The sequence below is a fragment of the Trachemys scripta genome, chromosome 3 (assembly GCF_013100865.1).
Source record: "Trachemys scripta elegans isolate TJP31775 chromosome 3, CAS_Tse_1.0, whole genome shotgun sequence".
NCBI classification, from domain to species: domain Eukaryota; kingdom Metazoa; phylum Chordata; order Testudines; family Emydidae; genus Trachemys; species Trachemys scripta.
In genome coordinates this window covers 173,574,325-173,595,246 of record NC_048300.1, presented here as the reverse complement: position 1 = coordinate 173,595,246, position 20,922 = coordinate 173,574,325, and the positions used below count along the sequence as shown (strand labels likewise).

At 38.4% G+C, this 20,922-nt stretch overlaps 1 protein-coding gene across 2 annotated transcripts in view; it reads right to left on the bottom strand.

Annotated features, from left to right (window-relative positions):
* TAF1B (TATA-box binding protein associated factor, RNA polymerase I subunit B) overlaps positions 1-20,922 on the bottom strand; it is a 58,088-nt gene that overhangs the window by 22,280 nt on the left and 14,886 nt on the right. For both annotated transcript variants that reach the window (XM_034766494.1, XM_034766493.1), the window contains 2 exons: positions 19,579-19,741; positions 14,989-15,088 (listed from right to left, as the gene is read on the bottom strand). In XM_034766494.1, coding sequence (XP_034622385.1) covers positions 14,989-15,088; positions 19,579-19,741 — 263 coding nt within the window. The remainder of the gene's footprint in view (positions 1-14,988; positions 15,089-19,578; positions 19,742-20,922) is intronic.

Genomic DNA, 20,922 nt, shown 5'->3' with positions numbered 1-20,922 from the left:
TTTACAACCAAACTGATTGTGACGGGTTGGATCACAGAACCCCCCTTGGGGGCTGCCACCCGATGTGCCAAGACTACCTCTGCTCCTGCTTTCCCTGCCAGCTCGGGACCCCAGCACCCTATCTTGCTGAGCCAGACATGCCCATCTGCTCCACAAAGACCCAGGGTCTGAATTACTTGCCCCAAAGCTGCAGGTTTACCTGAAAGCAGCTAACAGAAGTGTTCCTGTCTTTAACACTCAGATGTCCAACTCCCAATGGGGTCTAAACCCAAATAAATCTGTTTTACCCTGTATAAAGCTTATACAGGGTAAACTCATAAATTGTTCACCCTCTATAACACTGATAGAGAGATATGCACAGTTGTTTGTTCCCCCAGGTATTAATACATAGTCTGAGTTCATTAATAAGTAAAAAGTGATTTTATTAAATACAGAAAGTAGGATTTAAGTGGTTCCAAGTAGTAACAGACAGAACAAAGTAAGTCACCAAGCAAAATAAAATAAAACGCGCAAATCTATGTCTAATCAAACTGAATACAGATAATCTCACCCTCAGAGATGCTTCAGTAAGATTTTTCCTCAGACTGGACACCTTCCAGGCCTGGGCACAATTCTTTCCCCTGGTACAGCTCTTGTTTCAGCTCAGGTGGTAGCTAGGGGATTCTTCATGATGGCTCCCCTCCCTTTGTTCTGTTCCACACCTTTATATATCTTTTGCATAAGGCAGGAATCCTTTGTCCCTCTCTGGGTTCCCACCCCTCCTTCTCAATGGAAAGACACCAGGTTAAAGATGGATTCCAGTTCAGGTGACATGATCACATGTCACTGCAAGACTTCATTGCCCACTTGAAGCACACAGGTATACAGGAAGACTTACAAGTAAAACACAGCCATCTGCAGTCAGCTGTCCTGGTTAATGGGAGTCATCAAGATTCCAAACCACCATTAATGGCCCACACTTTGCATAATTACAATAGGCCCTCAGAGTTATATTTCATATTTCTAGTTTCAGATACAAGAGTGGTACATTTATACAAATAGGATGATCACACTTAGTAGATTATAAGCTTTGTAATGATACCTTACAAGAGACCCTTTGCATGAAGCATATTCCAGATATATTATATTCACTCATTAGCATATTTTTATAAAATCATATAGACTGCAACGTCACACTGATATTTGAAACGGAATGAGAATGAGCTGGTGACTCAGTACTTTGTATTAGATAGATGTCCTTGGCGAGACTGTCAGCTTAAAAATTTCTACATTAAAATGGAATTTCCTTATTTGCCTTATGTTGCTCTCAGATCAGTCACTCTCACCCTTCTCTACCCATTTGTCAGCCTCTCAAGCATCTGAACATTCTTCTATGCAACCTCCACTGTGGTTCTAACTCCTTGAGATCATCCACCACAAGACCCTTACTTTCCCCGTTTTAAGTACATATTAAAAACCCACTTCTGCCAATGCTATCTATAGTGAGTTTTGATGATTTGTATAGGACATTTTTCCTGTTCCCCTAAACTCTATCCACCTGCCAAACTGCAAGCTCATTGGGATCATCCCCCAAGGTTGACAAACACACGTTCAAATCAAACAGATGAAATGTCTCTTCAAAGACATGTAGCAAAGTCAGGTACCCATATGGAAAAGGAATTCACCAAAATGCATTGACCGGAAGAACTTTTACAATATTTCCAGGTACTAAGGGCTCTAAAATTGTTCTGGAATGTCATCAAAGCAATTACCATATAATGTATTCCTAACACCTTAGATTATTAAAAGTGAAAGATTTTAAAAATCAAGTTTACTTTCCACCAAGAATACTTTTTATTTTTTTTGCACCACATTCAACTTGGGCAGTGAAAATAGCATAGTTACTTCTGTTTTATAGTTCATTTCTAATATGGCGTGCTTACATTTTCCACAGCGAAAGACTTTACTAAACAAAAAATATTGGATCTGTAAGGAATGTTTAAGAAATATAGAGCAGTGATATAAGGGATGGACTAGATGACTGCACACATCTCTTCCAATCCTAATATCTATGAATCACATGTTGCTGCTGATGTAATAATGGAGGGGCGTGCCTGAGATTACTAAAGGTGAACAAATGGCAGGAAATTCTTACAACTCCATTTAGATAACTGTTCAATATTCCAAAGAAGAGAAAAAAAATTGTGAGTACTCCTCCACTAAAAAAGAAAAGAAACACACAGATCTATGTCACATTTAAAAATAAGTTTTACAAGATTCCACAGGAACAAAGCACTAAGATAATAGTAGCAGTAGACTTGTCCACCTTGTAGAGCCTGGCATGCATGTTGTTGAGATGGTTTCCTAAACTCTCTAGGATATTAAAAATGCAGCCAAGATCATCCTTATCAAATCATATGAAAAGCAACATTGGCTCACTGTCCATCTCCTAGAATAACCACACCTTTTAAACTCTCAGTTAAAGCTACCAGTGTTGTTTCAGAAGCCAAAACTTACTCCAGAGGGCTGTGCTGGGCATCAGAGGAATGTTTTTTATTCAGGAAAAGCTTTCATTTAAAAAGGTTCAACATATAGAGAATGATCAATGCACTTCTGTGAGAAAATCCTTGGGATGCTATGGAGAATGACTACCTAATGGTGCAATCATATCACATATCTATTTGAAGAATGCAGGACTGGTTGCTGTCTTGTCCACACAAGGGGAAAAAAAACAAAAAAACAAACAGAGATCAGAGGATGAATATTGAATACAGAAAAAGCCTGCTTTGCTAGATAGCCAAATAAATTCCATTTCTCCATTCTATCTGGAAGACTTTTCAATACAATACTTCTTGGGGATGCATAACACTTTGGTTATTGGGTAATTTTGGATAAAAAAAGTTCTGGTTGAATGAGTTCTAATATATTATTAAACTGGCAAAGACACATAGTTGAGTGTTGCTTTGCACATGCTCACAAGGCAAATCTGAGTGATAATGATCACTTATATTACAACACTTAAGCTTAATAAGTTTTAAAATGCTACCTAGTGTTATGCTGAATTGTCTAACAAGTATTAAAATTTAAAGCTTGCGAACAAGTTTTATTGAATTTCACAAATATTTTATTAGGTTTGTTTTCCTTCATTAAGCAATGCTTTAAGACAGGTAGAGACAAGCTAGAGTTTCTGTTACACAACAGCAGGCTCCCATGATAAACCTGATTACAATAACCCTGTCAGAAGTGAACTTCCTCCTCAGCGCTTTTAAAAAAGCCTCACCCTTGCTTATTATCATTCTGAAGTCGTTTCAGAAGAGAAAGAAGGGCTATTGGCACCTGTTAATTGCATATCTGCAATACATTTAAAAAAGGGAGGGGGGGAATCCCACCAAATAGAAGGGTTAAAATGTACTCCAAAAACAGTAGCAGGACTGTGGAGGGAACTGGTGTTTATGATTTGGAATGAAAAAAATGAAGGCAGCAGAGTTGGTTTGCACAACTTATATGCTTCTATTTATATTTTTTACTAAGCTCTAAAAACTCAACAGAGCCTTAACTGGCTTCTGTGTCAATTCTAACATCTCTGGGAAAGGGGAATAGAGATAAGAATTTTATGAAATGACACTCAGAGGATTCCCACTGGCAAAAATCCAACCTCAGTAGCCAGAAAAAAAAGAGGCGGCCCACTTGCTATCATTCTTAGAAACTACCACCAAGTAACCATCTCTGTTCTGTGTTTACTTTTTATGGTGTAAACCAATTTATTTGGTTCTAAAAATTGTACCTCCAAAAATAATCTAAGTCTCTTAGCCACTGCCCAATCAAGTTTGCTTCTTGTAAAACATAAGTGCTTTAAAAGATGTAATATGTGCTTTAACCATGATGTAATCTTAATTGTGGCCACAATACACGACACACTACCCTTCAAAGAAAAACAATGCATTCTTCAATAAAACATAATTTTACCATAATATTACCTTAAAAAGGTGTGTATAGCATTTAAAATTTGGGCAAACTTGCCAAGCAAAGAAGAGGATTCCTGCTCCATCAAGTTTACAAACTAAAACCCTGATCCTGATTTCAACAGAGCTCTCCTTGGAGGCAAGAATCTGCCTGCGCTGTGTGGATCCAACTATGCAATAGGGCCTAAAGACTCACAAAGGGACTGATACATAGAAGTAGAGAATGATGTACAGTTGTCACTGGAGTGGGGAAAGTTTTGTGGAAATGAACAAACATTTCAACTTAATTCCCAACAGATCAGTCTTAAAGAGTTGGTTAACAGATTTACCTACGGTCAGGAAGCTGCCTACAATAAAAATGCAAATGTACAATCCAACAAACCTGGGAGACTGGAATATGTTAAATGCTGGCAGTTTCCTATAAGGGAGTTATCAACTTGAATTATTTGAGATTGTCTAATTTCAATAGCGTGCCCTTAAATTGTATGTCTTTAAATGACTTTTTCAAATTCATTTAAAAAAAAAAAAAAGGGGGGGGGGGAGGGGGGAGGGAAGATTTTCAAAAAGCCAAAGAAATTTAGGACTACAAGTCCCAATGGGAGGAGGTGGTCATCCTCAGTTCCAATCCTGCCTCTGCAAGATTCACTGTGTATCCTTGGGCAAGTCACTATCTATCGCAGTTTACCCACCGTACAATGATCATAATAATACTCTCTTTTCACAGGAAAGGTGTAAAGATAAATTCACTAATGACTGAGGCATGCTGATATTACAGTGATGAATGCCAAAGAGGAGATCATGAGGAACTGAAGCATTCTGTAGTCAGTACAGGGGTTGGATGGCATGCAGAAAATAAGGCATGGAGCCACACATTGGAATTATGAGGATAAAAATAAATAGTAAACAGATGCTTCATTTTCCAAGCACCATCCATGCTATGCACTAAAAATGGGTCCGATATTAAGAACAGTATGTGATCATGTAATTAAAGTATGCATCATAATGCATACACACAAGGGGACCAAATTAAGCTTATAAGGAAACCTCAATTCTGGCATTTCCTAACTTTTAAGTGCTTACCTCTGCAAACAAAAGAACTTCTAAATGTAGTTTTTTTTGTATGTAAGTTATAGCAGTTTAACTTATCCATGAATCAAAGCCCTGAATTTCTGTAAGAGCTGAACAAGACAATGCTCAGAAATCTGATTCAAACGGTCTGGAAATACACAGATAAATAATCTGTTTAATGTGAAAGTAGAATTGGAATATTAGAGAGAAATAAATTGAATAATTCATAAAACGTTGTTTGTCATGTCTTCTATTCCAGAGTGGCTACCACATGCTCTATCAATTTAATCTAACATTATTAAGCTTCTGCTTTTACTGCATTTTTCCCCATCATATTTTTTGTGATTTTTCCTTCCCTTCACTGGTGCTGGGATGACAACATTATTCACCAATGTGAAAGAGACTTGGCAATCAAGATGAAAAGGTGAGCCATGCTGAAGAGATGAACATTCACTAGCAAGCTGTCCTAACAACTCCTCCAAAACAAAAACGGAGACATATTTAAGCAAAGATTTCACATACATCTATTTTTAATGGGGCCACTTTTAGCCTATGGTAAAGAAACCTAGGCTTCCCCGCCACCCACCCACACACTTTTTAAAACTATACATCTGAAGAGAAGAAACGTTAAATCATAACATCCACTTGAAATCCTAGAAGGATGACATTAACCTATATCTAATTTATACAACCTACATACCTTTTGGGGGGAAAAGATTAATGTAACCATTTTGTGGTTTTGAGAGTTTTAGATTTAAGTGTTCTCACTGTTCAATCTTTTAACACTGAGAGCAAACAAATTCTGAGTCATCTTTAGTAAAACGGGGCTGCAAACAGCTATGCTAAATAACATTATGGAGGAGCAGCAGCAGCACCTATCATAGGTAAGGCCGAGCAGAGCTCTGTTTAAGATTGATATGTTATCATGTGTTCTCGTACAACGCTGTCTTCCAAAGGACAGCACAAGTTTTAGCTAGAGGCTTGAGATAGAACAATGCTTAAGTACACTTTAAATTTGAATTACACAAATGAAATATATAAATGAATAATTCAAGAGTCTCTGAATACTCCTCCTCTGCCTTTCAGAGCATAAAACACCCAATTGAGGTACTATATTTTCAGAGGAGTCCTCAGTTCTACATTCTCAAGCAAAGATACTCAGCATAAAAGGAGTAGACTAAAGAGCATGATTATTCTAATATATATTTTACTACAGTACATTTTTAACTGGACAAATCAAACATTAGTGATACAAAGCCAGCCACTGATTTTACAATGACACTGTAATGCCTAGGATCATTCAGTAAAGTACCTGCTTACCAAATACAATTGGTTAAAAGCTAGAAGAGCAGCAGGCAAGAAGAGCTGGTCAGGAAATTTCCACTATCATTAATTTTCCAAACAGCAAATGCCTGTTTCACAAAATTAAAGTTTTCCATAGGAAAATTTCAATGTTGCTGAAAAATTGATTTTCTGACAGAAAATCTGAAGTGATGGCTCCCAGGTTGCCCACCTGGACAGTTTTTTGTCAATTTTACTTTCACCCAGAAGCTGAAAATTTTACTTTGGTTCTCCCAAAACAGAAGTTTTCTGGAAATCTTTTCCCACTAAATCTTTGGTCAGAAGGAATCTCCATTTTCTGGGCAACTTTACAGATATGATAACAGGGCATGCCAACAGAATAAAATTGAGTAACTAAAAACCAAGGAACATGTAAGCAAACATCATTCAATAGTTTGTGCCTGTTCACCTATCAACATATGCACTTCTGGAGTGCACTGTGGCACAAAACTAGCAGAAAAAACCACACCCCTTCCCGTGTTAGAACAATTAGTTGTTTGTCAATGAATCTTCATAAAATGATTTGTTAAAAAAGAAACCAAATGAAAACCTTCTAGTGTAATAGTAATTGCCAAAAAATATTCCATATAGAAGACATAACATTGTTTGTATCTGAATTCCTGTTTAAACCCTCTTTCCCCATTCCACTCCAATTCTCCTTTCTTCCTACTCTTCCTTCTAACCCTGAAGCTGTATCAGCAAGAGCAATCTGAGTAGATGTTCAAGACAACTACAAATCTACTGTTTGGCAGGATCAGAGTTTGAAAGGGAAGCTGCTGCTGCCCTGTTCCACCCTTCTTAGGTTACTTGCAGAGCTTGGTAAGCCAAGCAGTTTAATGTGAATACAGTGGAGCAAGGAGTTTTGCAAGGGAACTGGGTGATGGGCTTCTCTTTCAAGATCCATTCCTGCTGATCGGGGCCCAGTAATTGAGCATTTACATCTGCAAAGGAAAGAAGAATGAAAAGAACAAAAGAAGAGAAGGGAGAGAGAAGAATAAGGAAAATAATTTAATTTTAATCTGCCCCTTAATCATGAGCTGGAAGAAATGATGGGTTACAGGTGCCATATTTTTAAATTACTGTTTTACCTGCAAAAGCGACGCCGTATTCAGACCTGATTTTATGTGTATATACCTTTACATCTGTTTATGCTATTTACAAATGCATATTTTTTCTGCTTTTACTTTTGATTACTTGTGCAGAGTCACCACAGCTCAGAGAATTTTAATTCTATTCCTTTTTGTGCAGCAGGCTTGTGTACTAAATTTGATCAATTACACATGTGGAAAGCCATTCAAAGCAAGGGAATTTACAGGTGTCACTTAACGCCTGTAGAACCTTTATTAGTGAAGATGATGCAAGTACAGTAAAAAACTCAGCTTGACTCTCAGATCTCAAAATAAGTCTGCACAGCTGTCAGTCTAAAAACAAACAAACAAAAATTTAAACTTGCAAACGGAATACTTTAGAAATGGAATAACTGAGATGTACAGGTTACCATGACCATAACATTTTTTGCAGTGCCACTTCTCAGAGCAGAACCACACTTTAAAGGACTTGTTTTCTTACTTCTGACCTGACAAACCAGGAAATGGAGGAAACTAAATATCATGAATACTTAAATATTTTTATGGAAATTGGATATAACAAAGATCTGGTTGATGATGAAGCTTTATGGTCTCAACATGTGCATATCTAACAGTCACCATCTTGGCCATCACTTAAGGTTTGAACTGGGGACTTCCATAGCTGAAATGCTTGAGTCTTTACAGCACAAGCTAACAAACTCACACCCCATCTGGGAACAGAAGGGGATGGACAGACATGGACGCACATGCTCTCTGACCAATGGATTACAATTTTACTCAGAAAAATGGGAAATTCAGATCTTCAACCCAAGCTATTTTATGAAGTAAAGTAATAGCAAATGACATATGCAAGCACTAGTAAAATACTCATTGGGTTTACAAGTCAAAATTAAAAATAGGGGAACTTCTTACATATTAGAAACTCCAAAGAGATGAGGAAATGGTTTAGCATGTTCGTGTGTTCATTTTAGGGACATATTTCAAAACCTAGACTACATCTGTGTCACTTAGCTAAATTATTTCAATCAAACTGAAGGTAAGAATTTCAACAGAGTAGCCAGATGCAAGATACAGAACACCAGAAATAAAAAGGAATTTTACTCTTCTTTAAGTAGGCGGAACGAGGTAGGTAAGTACAGTTCTAAAACTGAGTGATTCATTTCATCAGCCCCTCCTAGAAAAGTACTATAATTAGGAAGAATAAATCCACACCTATAACTAAAGAAATACTGTCTAGTTTATAAACTTTCACAGCTTACCCAAACAGTGAATGTTAAGCAGCTTCTAATTTTTCTGCTATTGAAGTTGAGGAAATAATACATTTATATAGAATCTTTGATTTCAAAAGATCCCAAATAAACTACATATACAGAAATCACAGTCAGTTACTGAAATGCACTCATTTTTTAGGTGAAACATGGTAGTTGCTTAACAGCATGCAGGTGCAAGCATACTGCAAAGACACAGCCAAGTTACTATGGCCTCACTGATGCTGCACTCACCCAAGTGCATCAATAGGCTTTCTGGGGGCATATCCCATGGTTCTGTGTGCTGCACTAAGCTAAGCTGCTCTAGGATACTTTCCCCCAGTGAATTGTAGGACAATTTGTCTGTCCTTCTGGGAACAGGTGGAATTTTGGGAAGGCATAGGAGGAATATCAACATTCCTGCAAGGTACATTGGTTACCAGCCCGAGTGAAAGTAGCACCCAAGATCTAGCCTATACTCACAGAGAAGCCAACCAGCCTGAGTTTAAAGTACCACCAAACTTGGGTGAGATGGCTTTATATGTGGACAGTACAGGGGAGAGAAGAAGAGAGGGGCTAGGGGCAACAGCCAAGCAAGAGCCCAAAATAACTCTGCAGAGAGACATACCCCAAAAGACACAAACTCTAACAAATCAGTGCCAACTGACGCTTTGCTAGGGCATTGATTCAGTATTGACTCAGAGGGGGAAAAAGTGACACCTTACTGAGTCACCAAGAGGAGAGGCAGTGTTCTAGTGGACTGAAGGAAGTAGGAGCTAGGAAATTTAGTCCTCTAATCCACAGAACAGGATTAGCAAACTGCCTCATAGTGCTGTCCCTGTGCCTCAAACCTGACTTAAAGGGATCATCTCAGAGCTCTATTTAATAACAGGCTTTAAGGGACTGAGGCCTGGTCTACACTACAGAGTTAGGTCAACGTAATGCAGCTTATGTTGACATAACTCTAAGTGTCTACACTACAACATTGCTCCCACCAATGTAAGTTACCCACTACACTGACCTAATAACTCAACGTCTGCAAAAGGCGTAACGCTTAGGTCAATGTAGTTAGGTTGAGGCAGTGTCAGTATAGACACTGCATTGACTGTTCCAGCTGTCAGCCCCTGGTGGCTGACAGCCTGGAGCTCCGGCCTGTCACTGCCTCACAATGACAGTTAAATTGGGGGAAGTGCTCCTACTGAGGAAACGCACTGCTGACAGGACTGTAGTGTGCACACAAAAAAACCTGATGTAATTACTGTGGTAGCTGTACGTCGACATAACTTAAGTAGACTTAATTTTGTAGCGTAGACTTCCTCTGATACTACAAAGACTTATGCACATTAGTATCGCTAGCCACATGAACAGTTCTAATTTGTTTCAAGGACACTACTTGCATACATATCTTTGTGGGATTGGACCTCAAAACAGTAGTTCAATATTGTTTTATAGAACCATATAAACATAGGGCTGAAAGGGACCTCACAAGGTCATTAAGTCCAGCCCCCTGAACTGAAGCAGAACCTAGTAAACCTAAACCATCCCTGACAGGTGTTTGTCCAACCTATTCTTAAAAACCTCCAATGACAGGGATTCCACAACCTCCTTTTGAAGCCTATGCCAGAGCTTAACCACACTTATAGTTAAATATTTTGTCATCTTAAAAAACCTTAAGTCATCCTTACTAATGTATTAAAGAAATTTTTCCAATTTTTTTTTTTTTTTTTTTTTCAAAAAATTGGAAACATCAGTGATCATTTTCTTTTATTAGGACACAGTAATCCATTTATCTTAAATTCAGACTAATCTTTGTAAGGCTAGCTAAGGAATGTGTGCTAAAGAAGTGAAAGAAAAACAATAACAATGGATGATTTTTAGAAACCCAAAATGCTTTGCATTCAAACATTTTTTAAAATCTATTTATAATAAGTGCTTATTGTAAGCATTGCATGCACACACACAAAAAATCCTTAAAAAAAAAAAATCTAAAGAAAAACCAACCAGTTTAAATACAAGACCAGAATACACTAAAAAAAATGTTCATTTTTCATTATTAGCCATATTAATGTAGTTTTCCATAAAGTAGATTCAGTGCTGTGAATGTACTGAACTATTTTTTGAAGGAGTGTGTAGCAGAGCTATTACTTCTCTTTGGATTAATTAGGTAATGTAAACCTAATCCTAAAAGGAGATTTACTGACAATCTAACAAATTTTATAATGAACCAGCGCAGATTATTTGAAATCCATAAGGATTTGATATAAAGTACTAATTTCTAAAACTGAGCCCTTAAGGTTAACATATAGGCCCACAAGTCCAATCCTTGTTTCTGTCACGCATGGCAGGAAGTTATCAAAACTGTTGTGTAAGTCTCGCTTCATAATCCATGGGAAATTCTGATTTTATATTTTCCTTCAGGCTAACTAGCAATTATTCTGCATCCAACACTCACAGGGAAAATAAAAGACTCCTACTGCTTTAACAACTAAAACTTGACAGATTTATAAAACAAAACGGCTTTTACCTTTTTAGCTTTGTTTGAACAATGCTGAATTGATTCTGCTGCATATTTGTGGCATCTGTTTAACTCAAGCCATTTTTATTAAGCAATCAAGATATTAGGTGGTCACAAGTAAAGAAAGAAAAATATTCACAGATCATAATCACCACAGCCATCTTTCAACTGTACTTTTGACTATAAACAGTGAATTAGAGAGATGCAAAATCCAAGGGCAGACCTCTGAACACTCAACACTTTGGAAAACTCGGTGATATTTTGCAGCTCAGCCCTATTTCGAATATGAATGAGACGAGGTAGAGGAGATAATATTTTGTATTGGACCAATTTCTGTTAGTGAAAGAAACAAGCTTTCGAGCTTACGCAGAGCTCTTCTTCAGGCCTGGAAAAGATACTATGAGTATGTTTACATTGCAATTAGACACCCAAGGCTGGCCCATGCAAGCTGACTCTGGCCCTTGGGCTAAAGGGCTGCTCAACTGTGATGCAGACATTCAAGGACGTCTCCGGGACCCTCCCATCTCACAGGGTCCTAGAGCAAAGGCTGCAGCCTGAGCCCAAATGTCTACACCACAATTAAACAGCCCCGTAGCCTGAGCCAGCTGGCATAAGCCAGCCACATGTGTCTAATTGCAGAGTAGACATACCCTCAGAGTGTCACAACTAAATACAAGGTAGAACAGAACATTCAAGGTGAAGTAGGCAGTTAACACATCTACAGTCATACAACAAAGGAGGGTTAGTGGGTTACAAATTGCTGAAATGAGCCATAAATCCAGTGTTTTTATTAAGTCCATGATTTTTGGTGTCTAGCAGAGAGATGAATTTAAGTTCCCAGACTTGTCTTTTGAAGATGCTGTGCAGATTTCCTAAATGGATGAGGATTGAGAGGTCAGATATGGAGTTATCACGTTGTGAAACCTGTTCGTCCACAGGTGACATAGTGTTTTTGACTTTTATCATTTTTTTGTGAGAGTTCATTTGAGAGAATAAAGATATTTTGTTTTCACCCACACAGTTATTGGGGCATTTAGTGCACTGGATGAGATATACCACATGTTGTGATATGCATGTGTAGGACCCATGAATCTTGAAAGGTTTGTTGTGGGGGTATTGATCATCGTAGCAGTGGAGATATGTTTGCAGGTTTTGCATCTGTTGTTCTGGCAGGGTCTGGTGCTGCTTTGAGTTGATGTGTCCTGGTCTGTAGGGAGACCTTGCTTCTCATGATGAGCTTGGCAAAGTTGGAGGGTGTTGCTTGAAAGCCAGAAGCGGGGGTTGGGAAAGCTTTCTTTCAGCATGTGGTCCCCATCGTGTATGGGCTGTTAATGTTTAATGATACCCCATGGGAGTTCTCGTGTGGGGTGGTAGGTGACTTAAGAGTAAAAGTATTCCACTTAGGAAGGAGCAATCAGTTGCACACATACAAAATGGGAAATTATTGCCTAGGAAGGTATACTGTGCAACAGGATCTGGAGGTCAGAATGGATCACAAGTTAAATATGAGACAACTGTGTAACAGTGTTGTTAAAAAAAAAAAAAAGCAAACACCATTCTGGGATGTATTAGCAGGAGTGTTGTAAGCAAGACACAATAAGTAATTCTTCCACTCTACTCCACGCTGATTAGGCCTCAACTGGAGTATTGTGTTCAGTTCTGGGCACTACATTTCAGGAAAGATGTGGACAAATTGGAGAAATTCCAGAGAAGAGCAACAAAAACAATTATTAAAGGTCTAGAAAACATGATCTATTAGAGAAGATTGAAAAAATGGGTTGGTTTAATCTGGAGAAGACTGAGGGGGGGACAAAACAGTTTTCAAGTACTGTACATAAAAAGGTTGTTACAAGGAGGAGAGAGAAGCATTGTTCTCTTGAACCTCTGAGGATAGGACAAGAAGCAATGGGCTTAAATTACAGCAAGGGCCGTTTAGATTAGACATTAGGAAAAACTTCCTGTCAGGGTAATTAAGCACTAGAATAAATTGCCTGGGAAGGTTATGGAATCTCCGTCATTGGAGATTTTAAAGAGCAGGTTAGACAAACACCTGTCAGGGATAGTCTAGTTCAGAGGTTCTCAAACTGGAGGGTGGTGGGAGGGGCATGAAGCTTTACCCACAAGAAATGAATAACTAGCAAAGCTGATTCCTCCAGATATATCAGGTCCCCCAATGTCGCTGTGCATTTTGACAAATTTCTGTTAAGCTTGCATATCATTACACAAAGTTGTTGCCATCCATACATTAATCTGTTTGCTACGACGCAGTGTGCACATTTAATTGTGAGCATGGACCACAATCGCAGTTTTGCTTTTGCTCTTATTACAATGAATCGTCGGCTCATCCTGCCTTGAGTGCAGGGGACTGGCCTAGAAAACCTCTTGAGGTCCCTACCAGTCCTACAAGTCTATGGACTAGGAGTGTGTGATCAAAGGGCTTTTTCCTGAGAGAACCTGCTTCAATACAGGGTATTTGGGTGGCCTGTTCAATGATGCAGTCTACTTCTCTGGTGAAGTGTTCTTGTTTGGTGACCGTGGTTTTAAGTGTGTTAAAATGTGCACCCCAGACTTTTTCCTCAGAGCATAATCTGTGCAATCTGACTGCCTGGCTAACATATTTCTTGAATCAGGTAGAGCAGGGGCTTGAACCTGGGTCTTCCATGTTCCACGCAAGTGCCTTAGCCAACAGGTTATTGGACATTCTGGGGTATTCTGGTCTCTCTCCTTCCCTCCCTCGTTTTTTGGGGAAAGTCAAAAGATCGGTTTTCTTTCTAGGTGGAATGAAAATTCTGAATCCTCAAAATTTTTCATGAAACATAATTCTTGTTTCCAGTCAGCTCTTGTAATGCCTTCCTTGGTAGGGCATCAATGGTCAGGTACAGGATGTTGTCAAGTTCTCCTTCCCGGGGGAAAGGGAGGAGGAAATGAAACCACACACACAGAAGCCACTAATTTCTCTAATTCTCATCAGGCAGAAGAGGATCTGACTGTGCAGTGCCCTCAAAGAGAGAATCCCATAGCTAGAAGGGGTACGAGGCAGTAAGTGCTTTAGATGTTCTACAAAGTGGACCAAAGGGAAAGGCAGCTAAGTACAAGCAGCAGGGAGACTATTTTCATATGGACAGAACATATTAACGTGATCTCTTTAGCAAAATTTACATTGTTACACAAAACACTAAAAAATAAAAAAATCCAATAAATATAGCAAGAACACATCATACTATAAACTGATAGAACTTGCTTCCAAAAAGAGGGAGATTTCAACTGAGTATTCAAAGGATATTATGCCTTTATGGGAAAAAGAGCCTAAATTCTATTTATGTTTCTGTATTTCCCAAGAGATAAGCAAACATAATACAAACAAACACTTGATGGTAATTAATCATTGGGACAATTTACCAAGGGTCGTGGTGGACTTTCCATCACTGACAGTTTTTAAATCAAGATCAGACATTTTTCTAAAAGATATATTCTAGGAATTATTTTGGGAGAAGTTCTATAGCCTATGTTCTATGAGGGCAGACTAGATGATCACAATGGTCCTTCCTGGCCCTGGAATCTATGAGAAAAACCTGTTCAGTACTTATCAAGTTATCAACCTAATTATTCTAATTTAAATATGAAAGTAATCAGAATAATTTGCTCACTGGCTCCTGCATGACTACCAGGAAGCAAAATAATATCACAACAAAGGTAGATTCACTCAAATTGTCAGTACCATAACCCAGGAGTACAATATACCATAAGATATGTAGCTTATTAAATAAAAATAAAAGGATAAAAGTCACCTCTACACGAAAGATCTTGAGATCAACTCCATACAATTTCATCTCCTCTGGAAAATACTGAAAAGCATTCAAGTAAGGAATGTGACCATCTATAACAAACCTAAATAAAAAAAGAGTTTAAGTCAAATCAACATTTAGTTTAAAGCATCATGTACTTTTTTTTTAAATGGCACTTAAAGCTGCCTGTTCTTTAACATGAGAGCTAGAATATTAAAATTCAAGCTCAGATGTGACTCTCAGATAAAGTTAGGGCACTGAGTTTACTACAGACATGTTTATATCCAGCTTTCCCTGCACATTCTTTATACAGTCAATTCTTACGAATAGGTAGAATAATTTAATTAAAATATTTTCAATATTGGGCTATGCTCTTAAGAAGACAGTAAGTACACTTTTATGATAACACTGTTATAGGGCTATAGCATTTTGCTCTCCAAATCCATTACATACTTAACTAAACATGCAAGAAGAGTTTAATATTTCCACAGCAAGTATGCAGAGCTCATGCAATCAGGGTCATAGAACTGTTAGCTTATATGTAACTAAATCAGAAAACCATACAATTATGTATTTTATCAATATATAAAATGCATTTATTTTAGATAAATGTCTAAACACACTTCGGATTTTTAATTTTTCAAAAAATATGGTGGGGGGGAAATGAGGGAAGGAGAGAGTGGTAATAACATGGGCTTTTTCACATAGAGATCACAGGTTCAAATCCAGCCCATCTCAATAGTGTCATCTGCTGGCTATTCAATAGCTCACATGAAATGAGTTGTGGTCTAGCTCTTAGTAGGCAGCTGTTTAAATCACAAAAAACACCATAACACTTACCAATATCTGGCACCCAGCTGGACATTATCAGCAAACAAACCAAGTTTTGAATTGAGAGGGAGACTGAATTAACCTCACTATAAGAGGTGGCCGCTCCAGGTCGGAATTAAGGCACATTAGTGGAAACTTTATACTACCCATGATGAGGCTAAACAGCAGGCCTCAGCCTAGAAAGTTATCAAACCAACAGGTTTCATGAACGCTAAATTCACTACACTTTTTTTAAAATCCCAGGATTTTTAAAATAGGATTCCTGGTAGGAAGTGATACTCTGGTTGGTATGAATGTTGCAAAATGTGTTTATTACAAAGAGAAAAACAAGAAAATAAACCTCCTGCAGGAGGTTTAAGACATACTCAGATACAGCATAGGTTTTGACTGTAGAGTTAGGGAAGATTTTTTGGTTTATTTTTAAAATACACCAGTACCAAGTACTAAGTCACAAGGATCACACGCTTAGGTTATTTCTACACTAGAGACCTTACAGCAACACAGCTGTACCGATGCAGCTGCGCCACTGCAAGACCTCTCATGTAGCTGATCTATGCCGACAGGAGAGAGCTCTCCCGTCTACATAATTAAACCTCCCCCAACAAGCAGCGGTAGCTATGTCGGCAGGAGAGCATCTCCCGCCAACATAGCACTGTCCACACCAGCGCTTCTGTCAATGTAACTTATGCTGGTCAGGTGGGGGGGGGGAGAGAGGCTTATACCTAGATATCTGGGCAGTTACCTTAATTCAATAAGCAAGAACAAAAACAGTAAAGAGCAGTGGTTTAAAAAAAAAAATGAAAGAAGTCACTGTTGTAACAGAAAATGCAATGTTGATTTTAGAAAAGGACACCAGGAACTTGGATGGCCCAATACTGAGATGACATATTCCTAAAAAGTCAGTGCCTGTTTGCAAAATTTCACTGAACAAACATGCAGTACTTCTCTTTGTTTAGGCCCTGGCAGACAGTGTCAAGGAAGTAAAAGAAACACCACATACTAGAGGGCAGAGACAGAATATCCCTTCCTTCAACTCACTTTTATAAGTAAAAACAAAGTTAGAGAAATTACTAAACAGGCATTCCTTAAGAAAATTTAAGTCATAGAAAAGAAGCTACTTGTTGTATATTACTTGCTATTTATCAACATTCCATTTAAGAAGAACTACTGTAAGTGAATGTCAATCACTCCCTATGACTGCACTCTATGACCATTTCTTTGAGATCTGGAATTTAAATTCATAGTATAGTTAGAACTACAGTATACATTTATGCTGACTTATTCTAGAAATACTAGATTCAAAGTTATTTTAAAATGAAGATACATTAAATAAATAATAGAATGATTGCAACATTTGTAACAGTTTTAATGTGATTTTAGAAAGTTATCTTGCCTAGTACTTTTTATTCTGAAATTCTGTGCACTCTTCCATCAATTTGACATCACTGATTCACAAATAAGGAATTACCAGTAATTATATAACTGAAACGTCCAGTCTACACTGGGATCGGAATGATGCAGTTTTCCAAACCAATATGGACAGTAAAATCCCCTCTCCTCCCCGACCCCTGGAGAGCTGTGTTAGACAACTGCACTACAGGACCAGTCTATATTTGCCTGGGGCAAGATGTATTTTGATACACTTTAAACACAGTACTCACTAAACATGGTTCTACCTGTTACAACTGTTTTTAAAGAACCCTCATAGCCCTAGTATAAAGGACCCATTACAAAGTTGGACACTTATCAACTAAGGCTATGATTTAGTCACAGGTATTTTTGGTAAAAGTCATGGACAGGTCACGGGCAATAAATAAAAATTCATGGCCCACAACATGTCCATGACTTTTACCAAAAATATCCCTGACTAAATCTCTACTTCTGGGGCCTCTGCTCCAGCCACCCTGGGACCACTGCTGCTTGGGCAGTCCCCAGGGCACACCCAGGACCGCTGCTTGGGCACTCCCCGAGCCAGCCACACCAGCCGCTGTTCCAGTGGTCCCTGGAGCCAGCTGCTCGGGGACCGCTGCACGGGTGCTCCCCGGGATCTCCCCCAGGACTGCTGCTCAGGCAGTCCCTGGAGCCAGCTGGCCCCAGGCTTCCCGAGCAGCAGCCAGTGTGGCTGGCCCCAGGTACCACCGGAGCAGCTGGCCCCAGGTCGCTCCAGCAGCAGCCAGTGCAGCTGGCTGTGGGGCGCCTGAGCAGCTGGCCCTGAAGTCAGCCACACCAGCCACTGCAGAAGTCACAGAGGTCATGAAAAGTCACAGAATCCATGACTTCTGCAACCAAGCAGCCTTAGTTATCACTCACAGCAGTTAACCTAAGTGACATGTTCTCCATTCTAAATATGGAGAATATCACAAATACTACAATGAAGGTAAATACTGTGTGGGAAAACATCCAATTTTCGTATGACACCTACCCAAAGAGCCCATGTTCGAGAATATTTTTTAAAAGCAGTTCTAACATCTTTTGGCACGTCCACACTCATTTTATGAAGTGTTGTTTAGAATTTAGAATAAACTATGTTTAAACAAGGTTTCAAACACTTTTCTATTGCAAAAACATAGATGGGGCTTATAGTCTCTGTCCTTTTAAATATGGTAATCCAAGTGTGGATAAGCCCTAGGTCCTGTGTATAATATGAAAAAAATAATATGCCAAGGCCACAAAACAGAAGTACAACAAACTGGTTACAATTTTGGTCTTGCCAACATAGCTAGATTTAGCCAGGTTTGGACTGCATTACAGTATTATTCTACAGCCACGTGAAGTCTACAATGTTGAAACTGTAGTCTTACTTGTTGAGAGGAATACAAAAAATAAACAGCACATTGAATGTTAGTTTTCAAATATTGCTATTTGAAACATATGTAGGAACATTTTTAAAATGTTATTTTTAACCACAGTGTCCCTTTAAGATGCATTAATTGCAAGATTATGTACTGAATGCACCAAAAAGCAATAAGAATATTTTTGGTGCTGTAATATAAATCCTTTAGAAACTGTCTGGTTGCCTGATGTGGTGCCCAAGCACGAATCACAGCAGAGGAGCAGTAGTCAGCTGACTACCACTTTACGAGAAAACCACACACACAAAAAAAAAAAAGGTGGAGCATTTAGCACGACTATTATTCTATTGTTTTAAATATTCATGAACTACCTACAAAGAACTAAAATGGCAAGCCTGAATATTCGCACAATTTCTGGGCATATTTATTTTTCCTCAATTTGGTCTGTCATTGAGTCTATGCCTATACTTTATTGCATACAAAAATGTGTTAAAAAGACAATTATTTAGGTCAAGAAAATGAAAGCTAGAAAATGCCAGATTTATGGTTTGTATTGCTGCTGATGTTCTGGCAGTAGCACAAACCTGGATCTTTAGAGTATTCGTTCAGTTATTAGGCAGGCTATCAACATTCTCCTCAGGAATACAAATGAGAGAAGTGAAACTGCAATATATATCTATTTACAACTCAACTAAATCTGAAAATAATTTCATGGGACAAAGAAAAGGCACTTCTCTAACACTAGGACTTTCTCCCTGACAAATTTCAAACACTTGCTGCAAACAACAGAGCTATTAGAGACTCTCAAAAAATGGTTGCAAGAATCTTCTATCATGGAAAGTGTGAGGCAAACAAAATATCGGATCACTATCAGCTCTACCTATAATTCAACTAGTTAACAAGCAAGCAACCCAAATTAAAGAAACATTACTTACAACAGCAGCAAATATTTCACAGAGACTATTCATACCTTAAGAGATCTGATAATGTCACTGGTTCTCTCAGCCAGAGTAATGCAATATAGCAGAATGAAAGTGTCATTGGCATAGACATCCTCAAGTTCCCTTTTTTCCTCTTAAGTAAATATGAACCACCATCTACCGATCCGGAGCAGATAGATGTGGTTTCTCTTGCTGATAAGAAAAAAAATTTACATATAAATTAACTTTATAGACAAAATATGCCACACCGAACATGTAAATATGCAGAGAACAAGAGAAATTGATCATCCAGCAAGCTGTGTTTAGCCATTACGGTTTCAAATCAAAGCTTTGGCGTTAGTGTTCTAAATGGCTTAATTCTCAAAGTACCTCTTACTGCAACACAAGAAGACAAGCTGGCTGAGAACCAGTGCCAATGTAGCTCCACAGACTCGCTAATAAGAGATCAGGGTAAGTAACAAATATTTGAGGAGCTGGGAATGGGTTATGGAATGGATCACTTGATGATTACCTGTTCTGTTCATTCCCTTTGAAGCACCTGACATTGGCCACTGTCAGAAGACAGAATACTGGGCTAGATTGACCTTTGGTCTGACCCAGTATGGCCATTCTCTAGGGGAAATTCCCACTGGCACACCAGAAAAACTGTGTGCGTCACCTCAATCTATACAAAAATGTTAAACCTGAAAGCACCATTCTAGTGATAACCATGTTTAAACTTGGCTCTCTAGAAAGGTGCTAATACTTAATTCTTATACAGCATATTACCAACATTGACTAATCCCTCACAACATCCCATGAGGTAGGTACAAGTATTATCCTAATTTTACACATGGGATATCAAGGAAGAAAGGATAAGTGATTTGCCATAGCTGAATGTGTCAGAGTTGGGGATTAGAACTCAGCAATTCTTGACTCTCAGAAGTGTCCTCATAAAGAGAATTACATTTTTATCTCAGGCATTAAAGATGCCGCAAAGACATTTAAAATAGAGTTATCAAGGAACTGACTCCGCAGTGCATGTCTGGTAAAAATGGCGAAGTCAACACAAAAGCTATCCTAGAACATCTATTGTGTACATGCGCATTACAGAACAAAAGCATGAATGTCAGGTAATCCTTTCAATCATCAATTTCACTTTTTATATGTATAAGCTGTGTCTAAAGGAGGCCTCGTGGTTGAAACTTCATTGCTAACTTTATATATGGCTTAATTAAAAATAATCCTCTTGTTCTATTTGTAGCTGTCTTGGTGACATAGCAGCTTTCCTTTCATTTGTTCCAGGTTATAAAGGGCACATTGCTCAGTCAGCACTAAACCTGACACAACATACAATTAAACATCATAACAACAACTTAAGAATTTAATAGGCT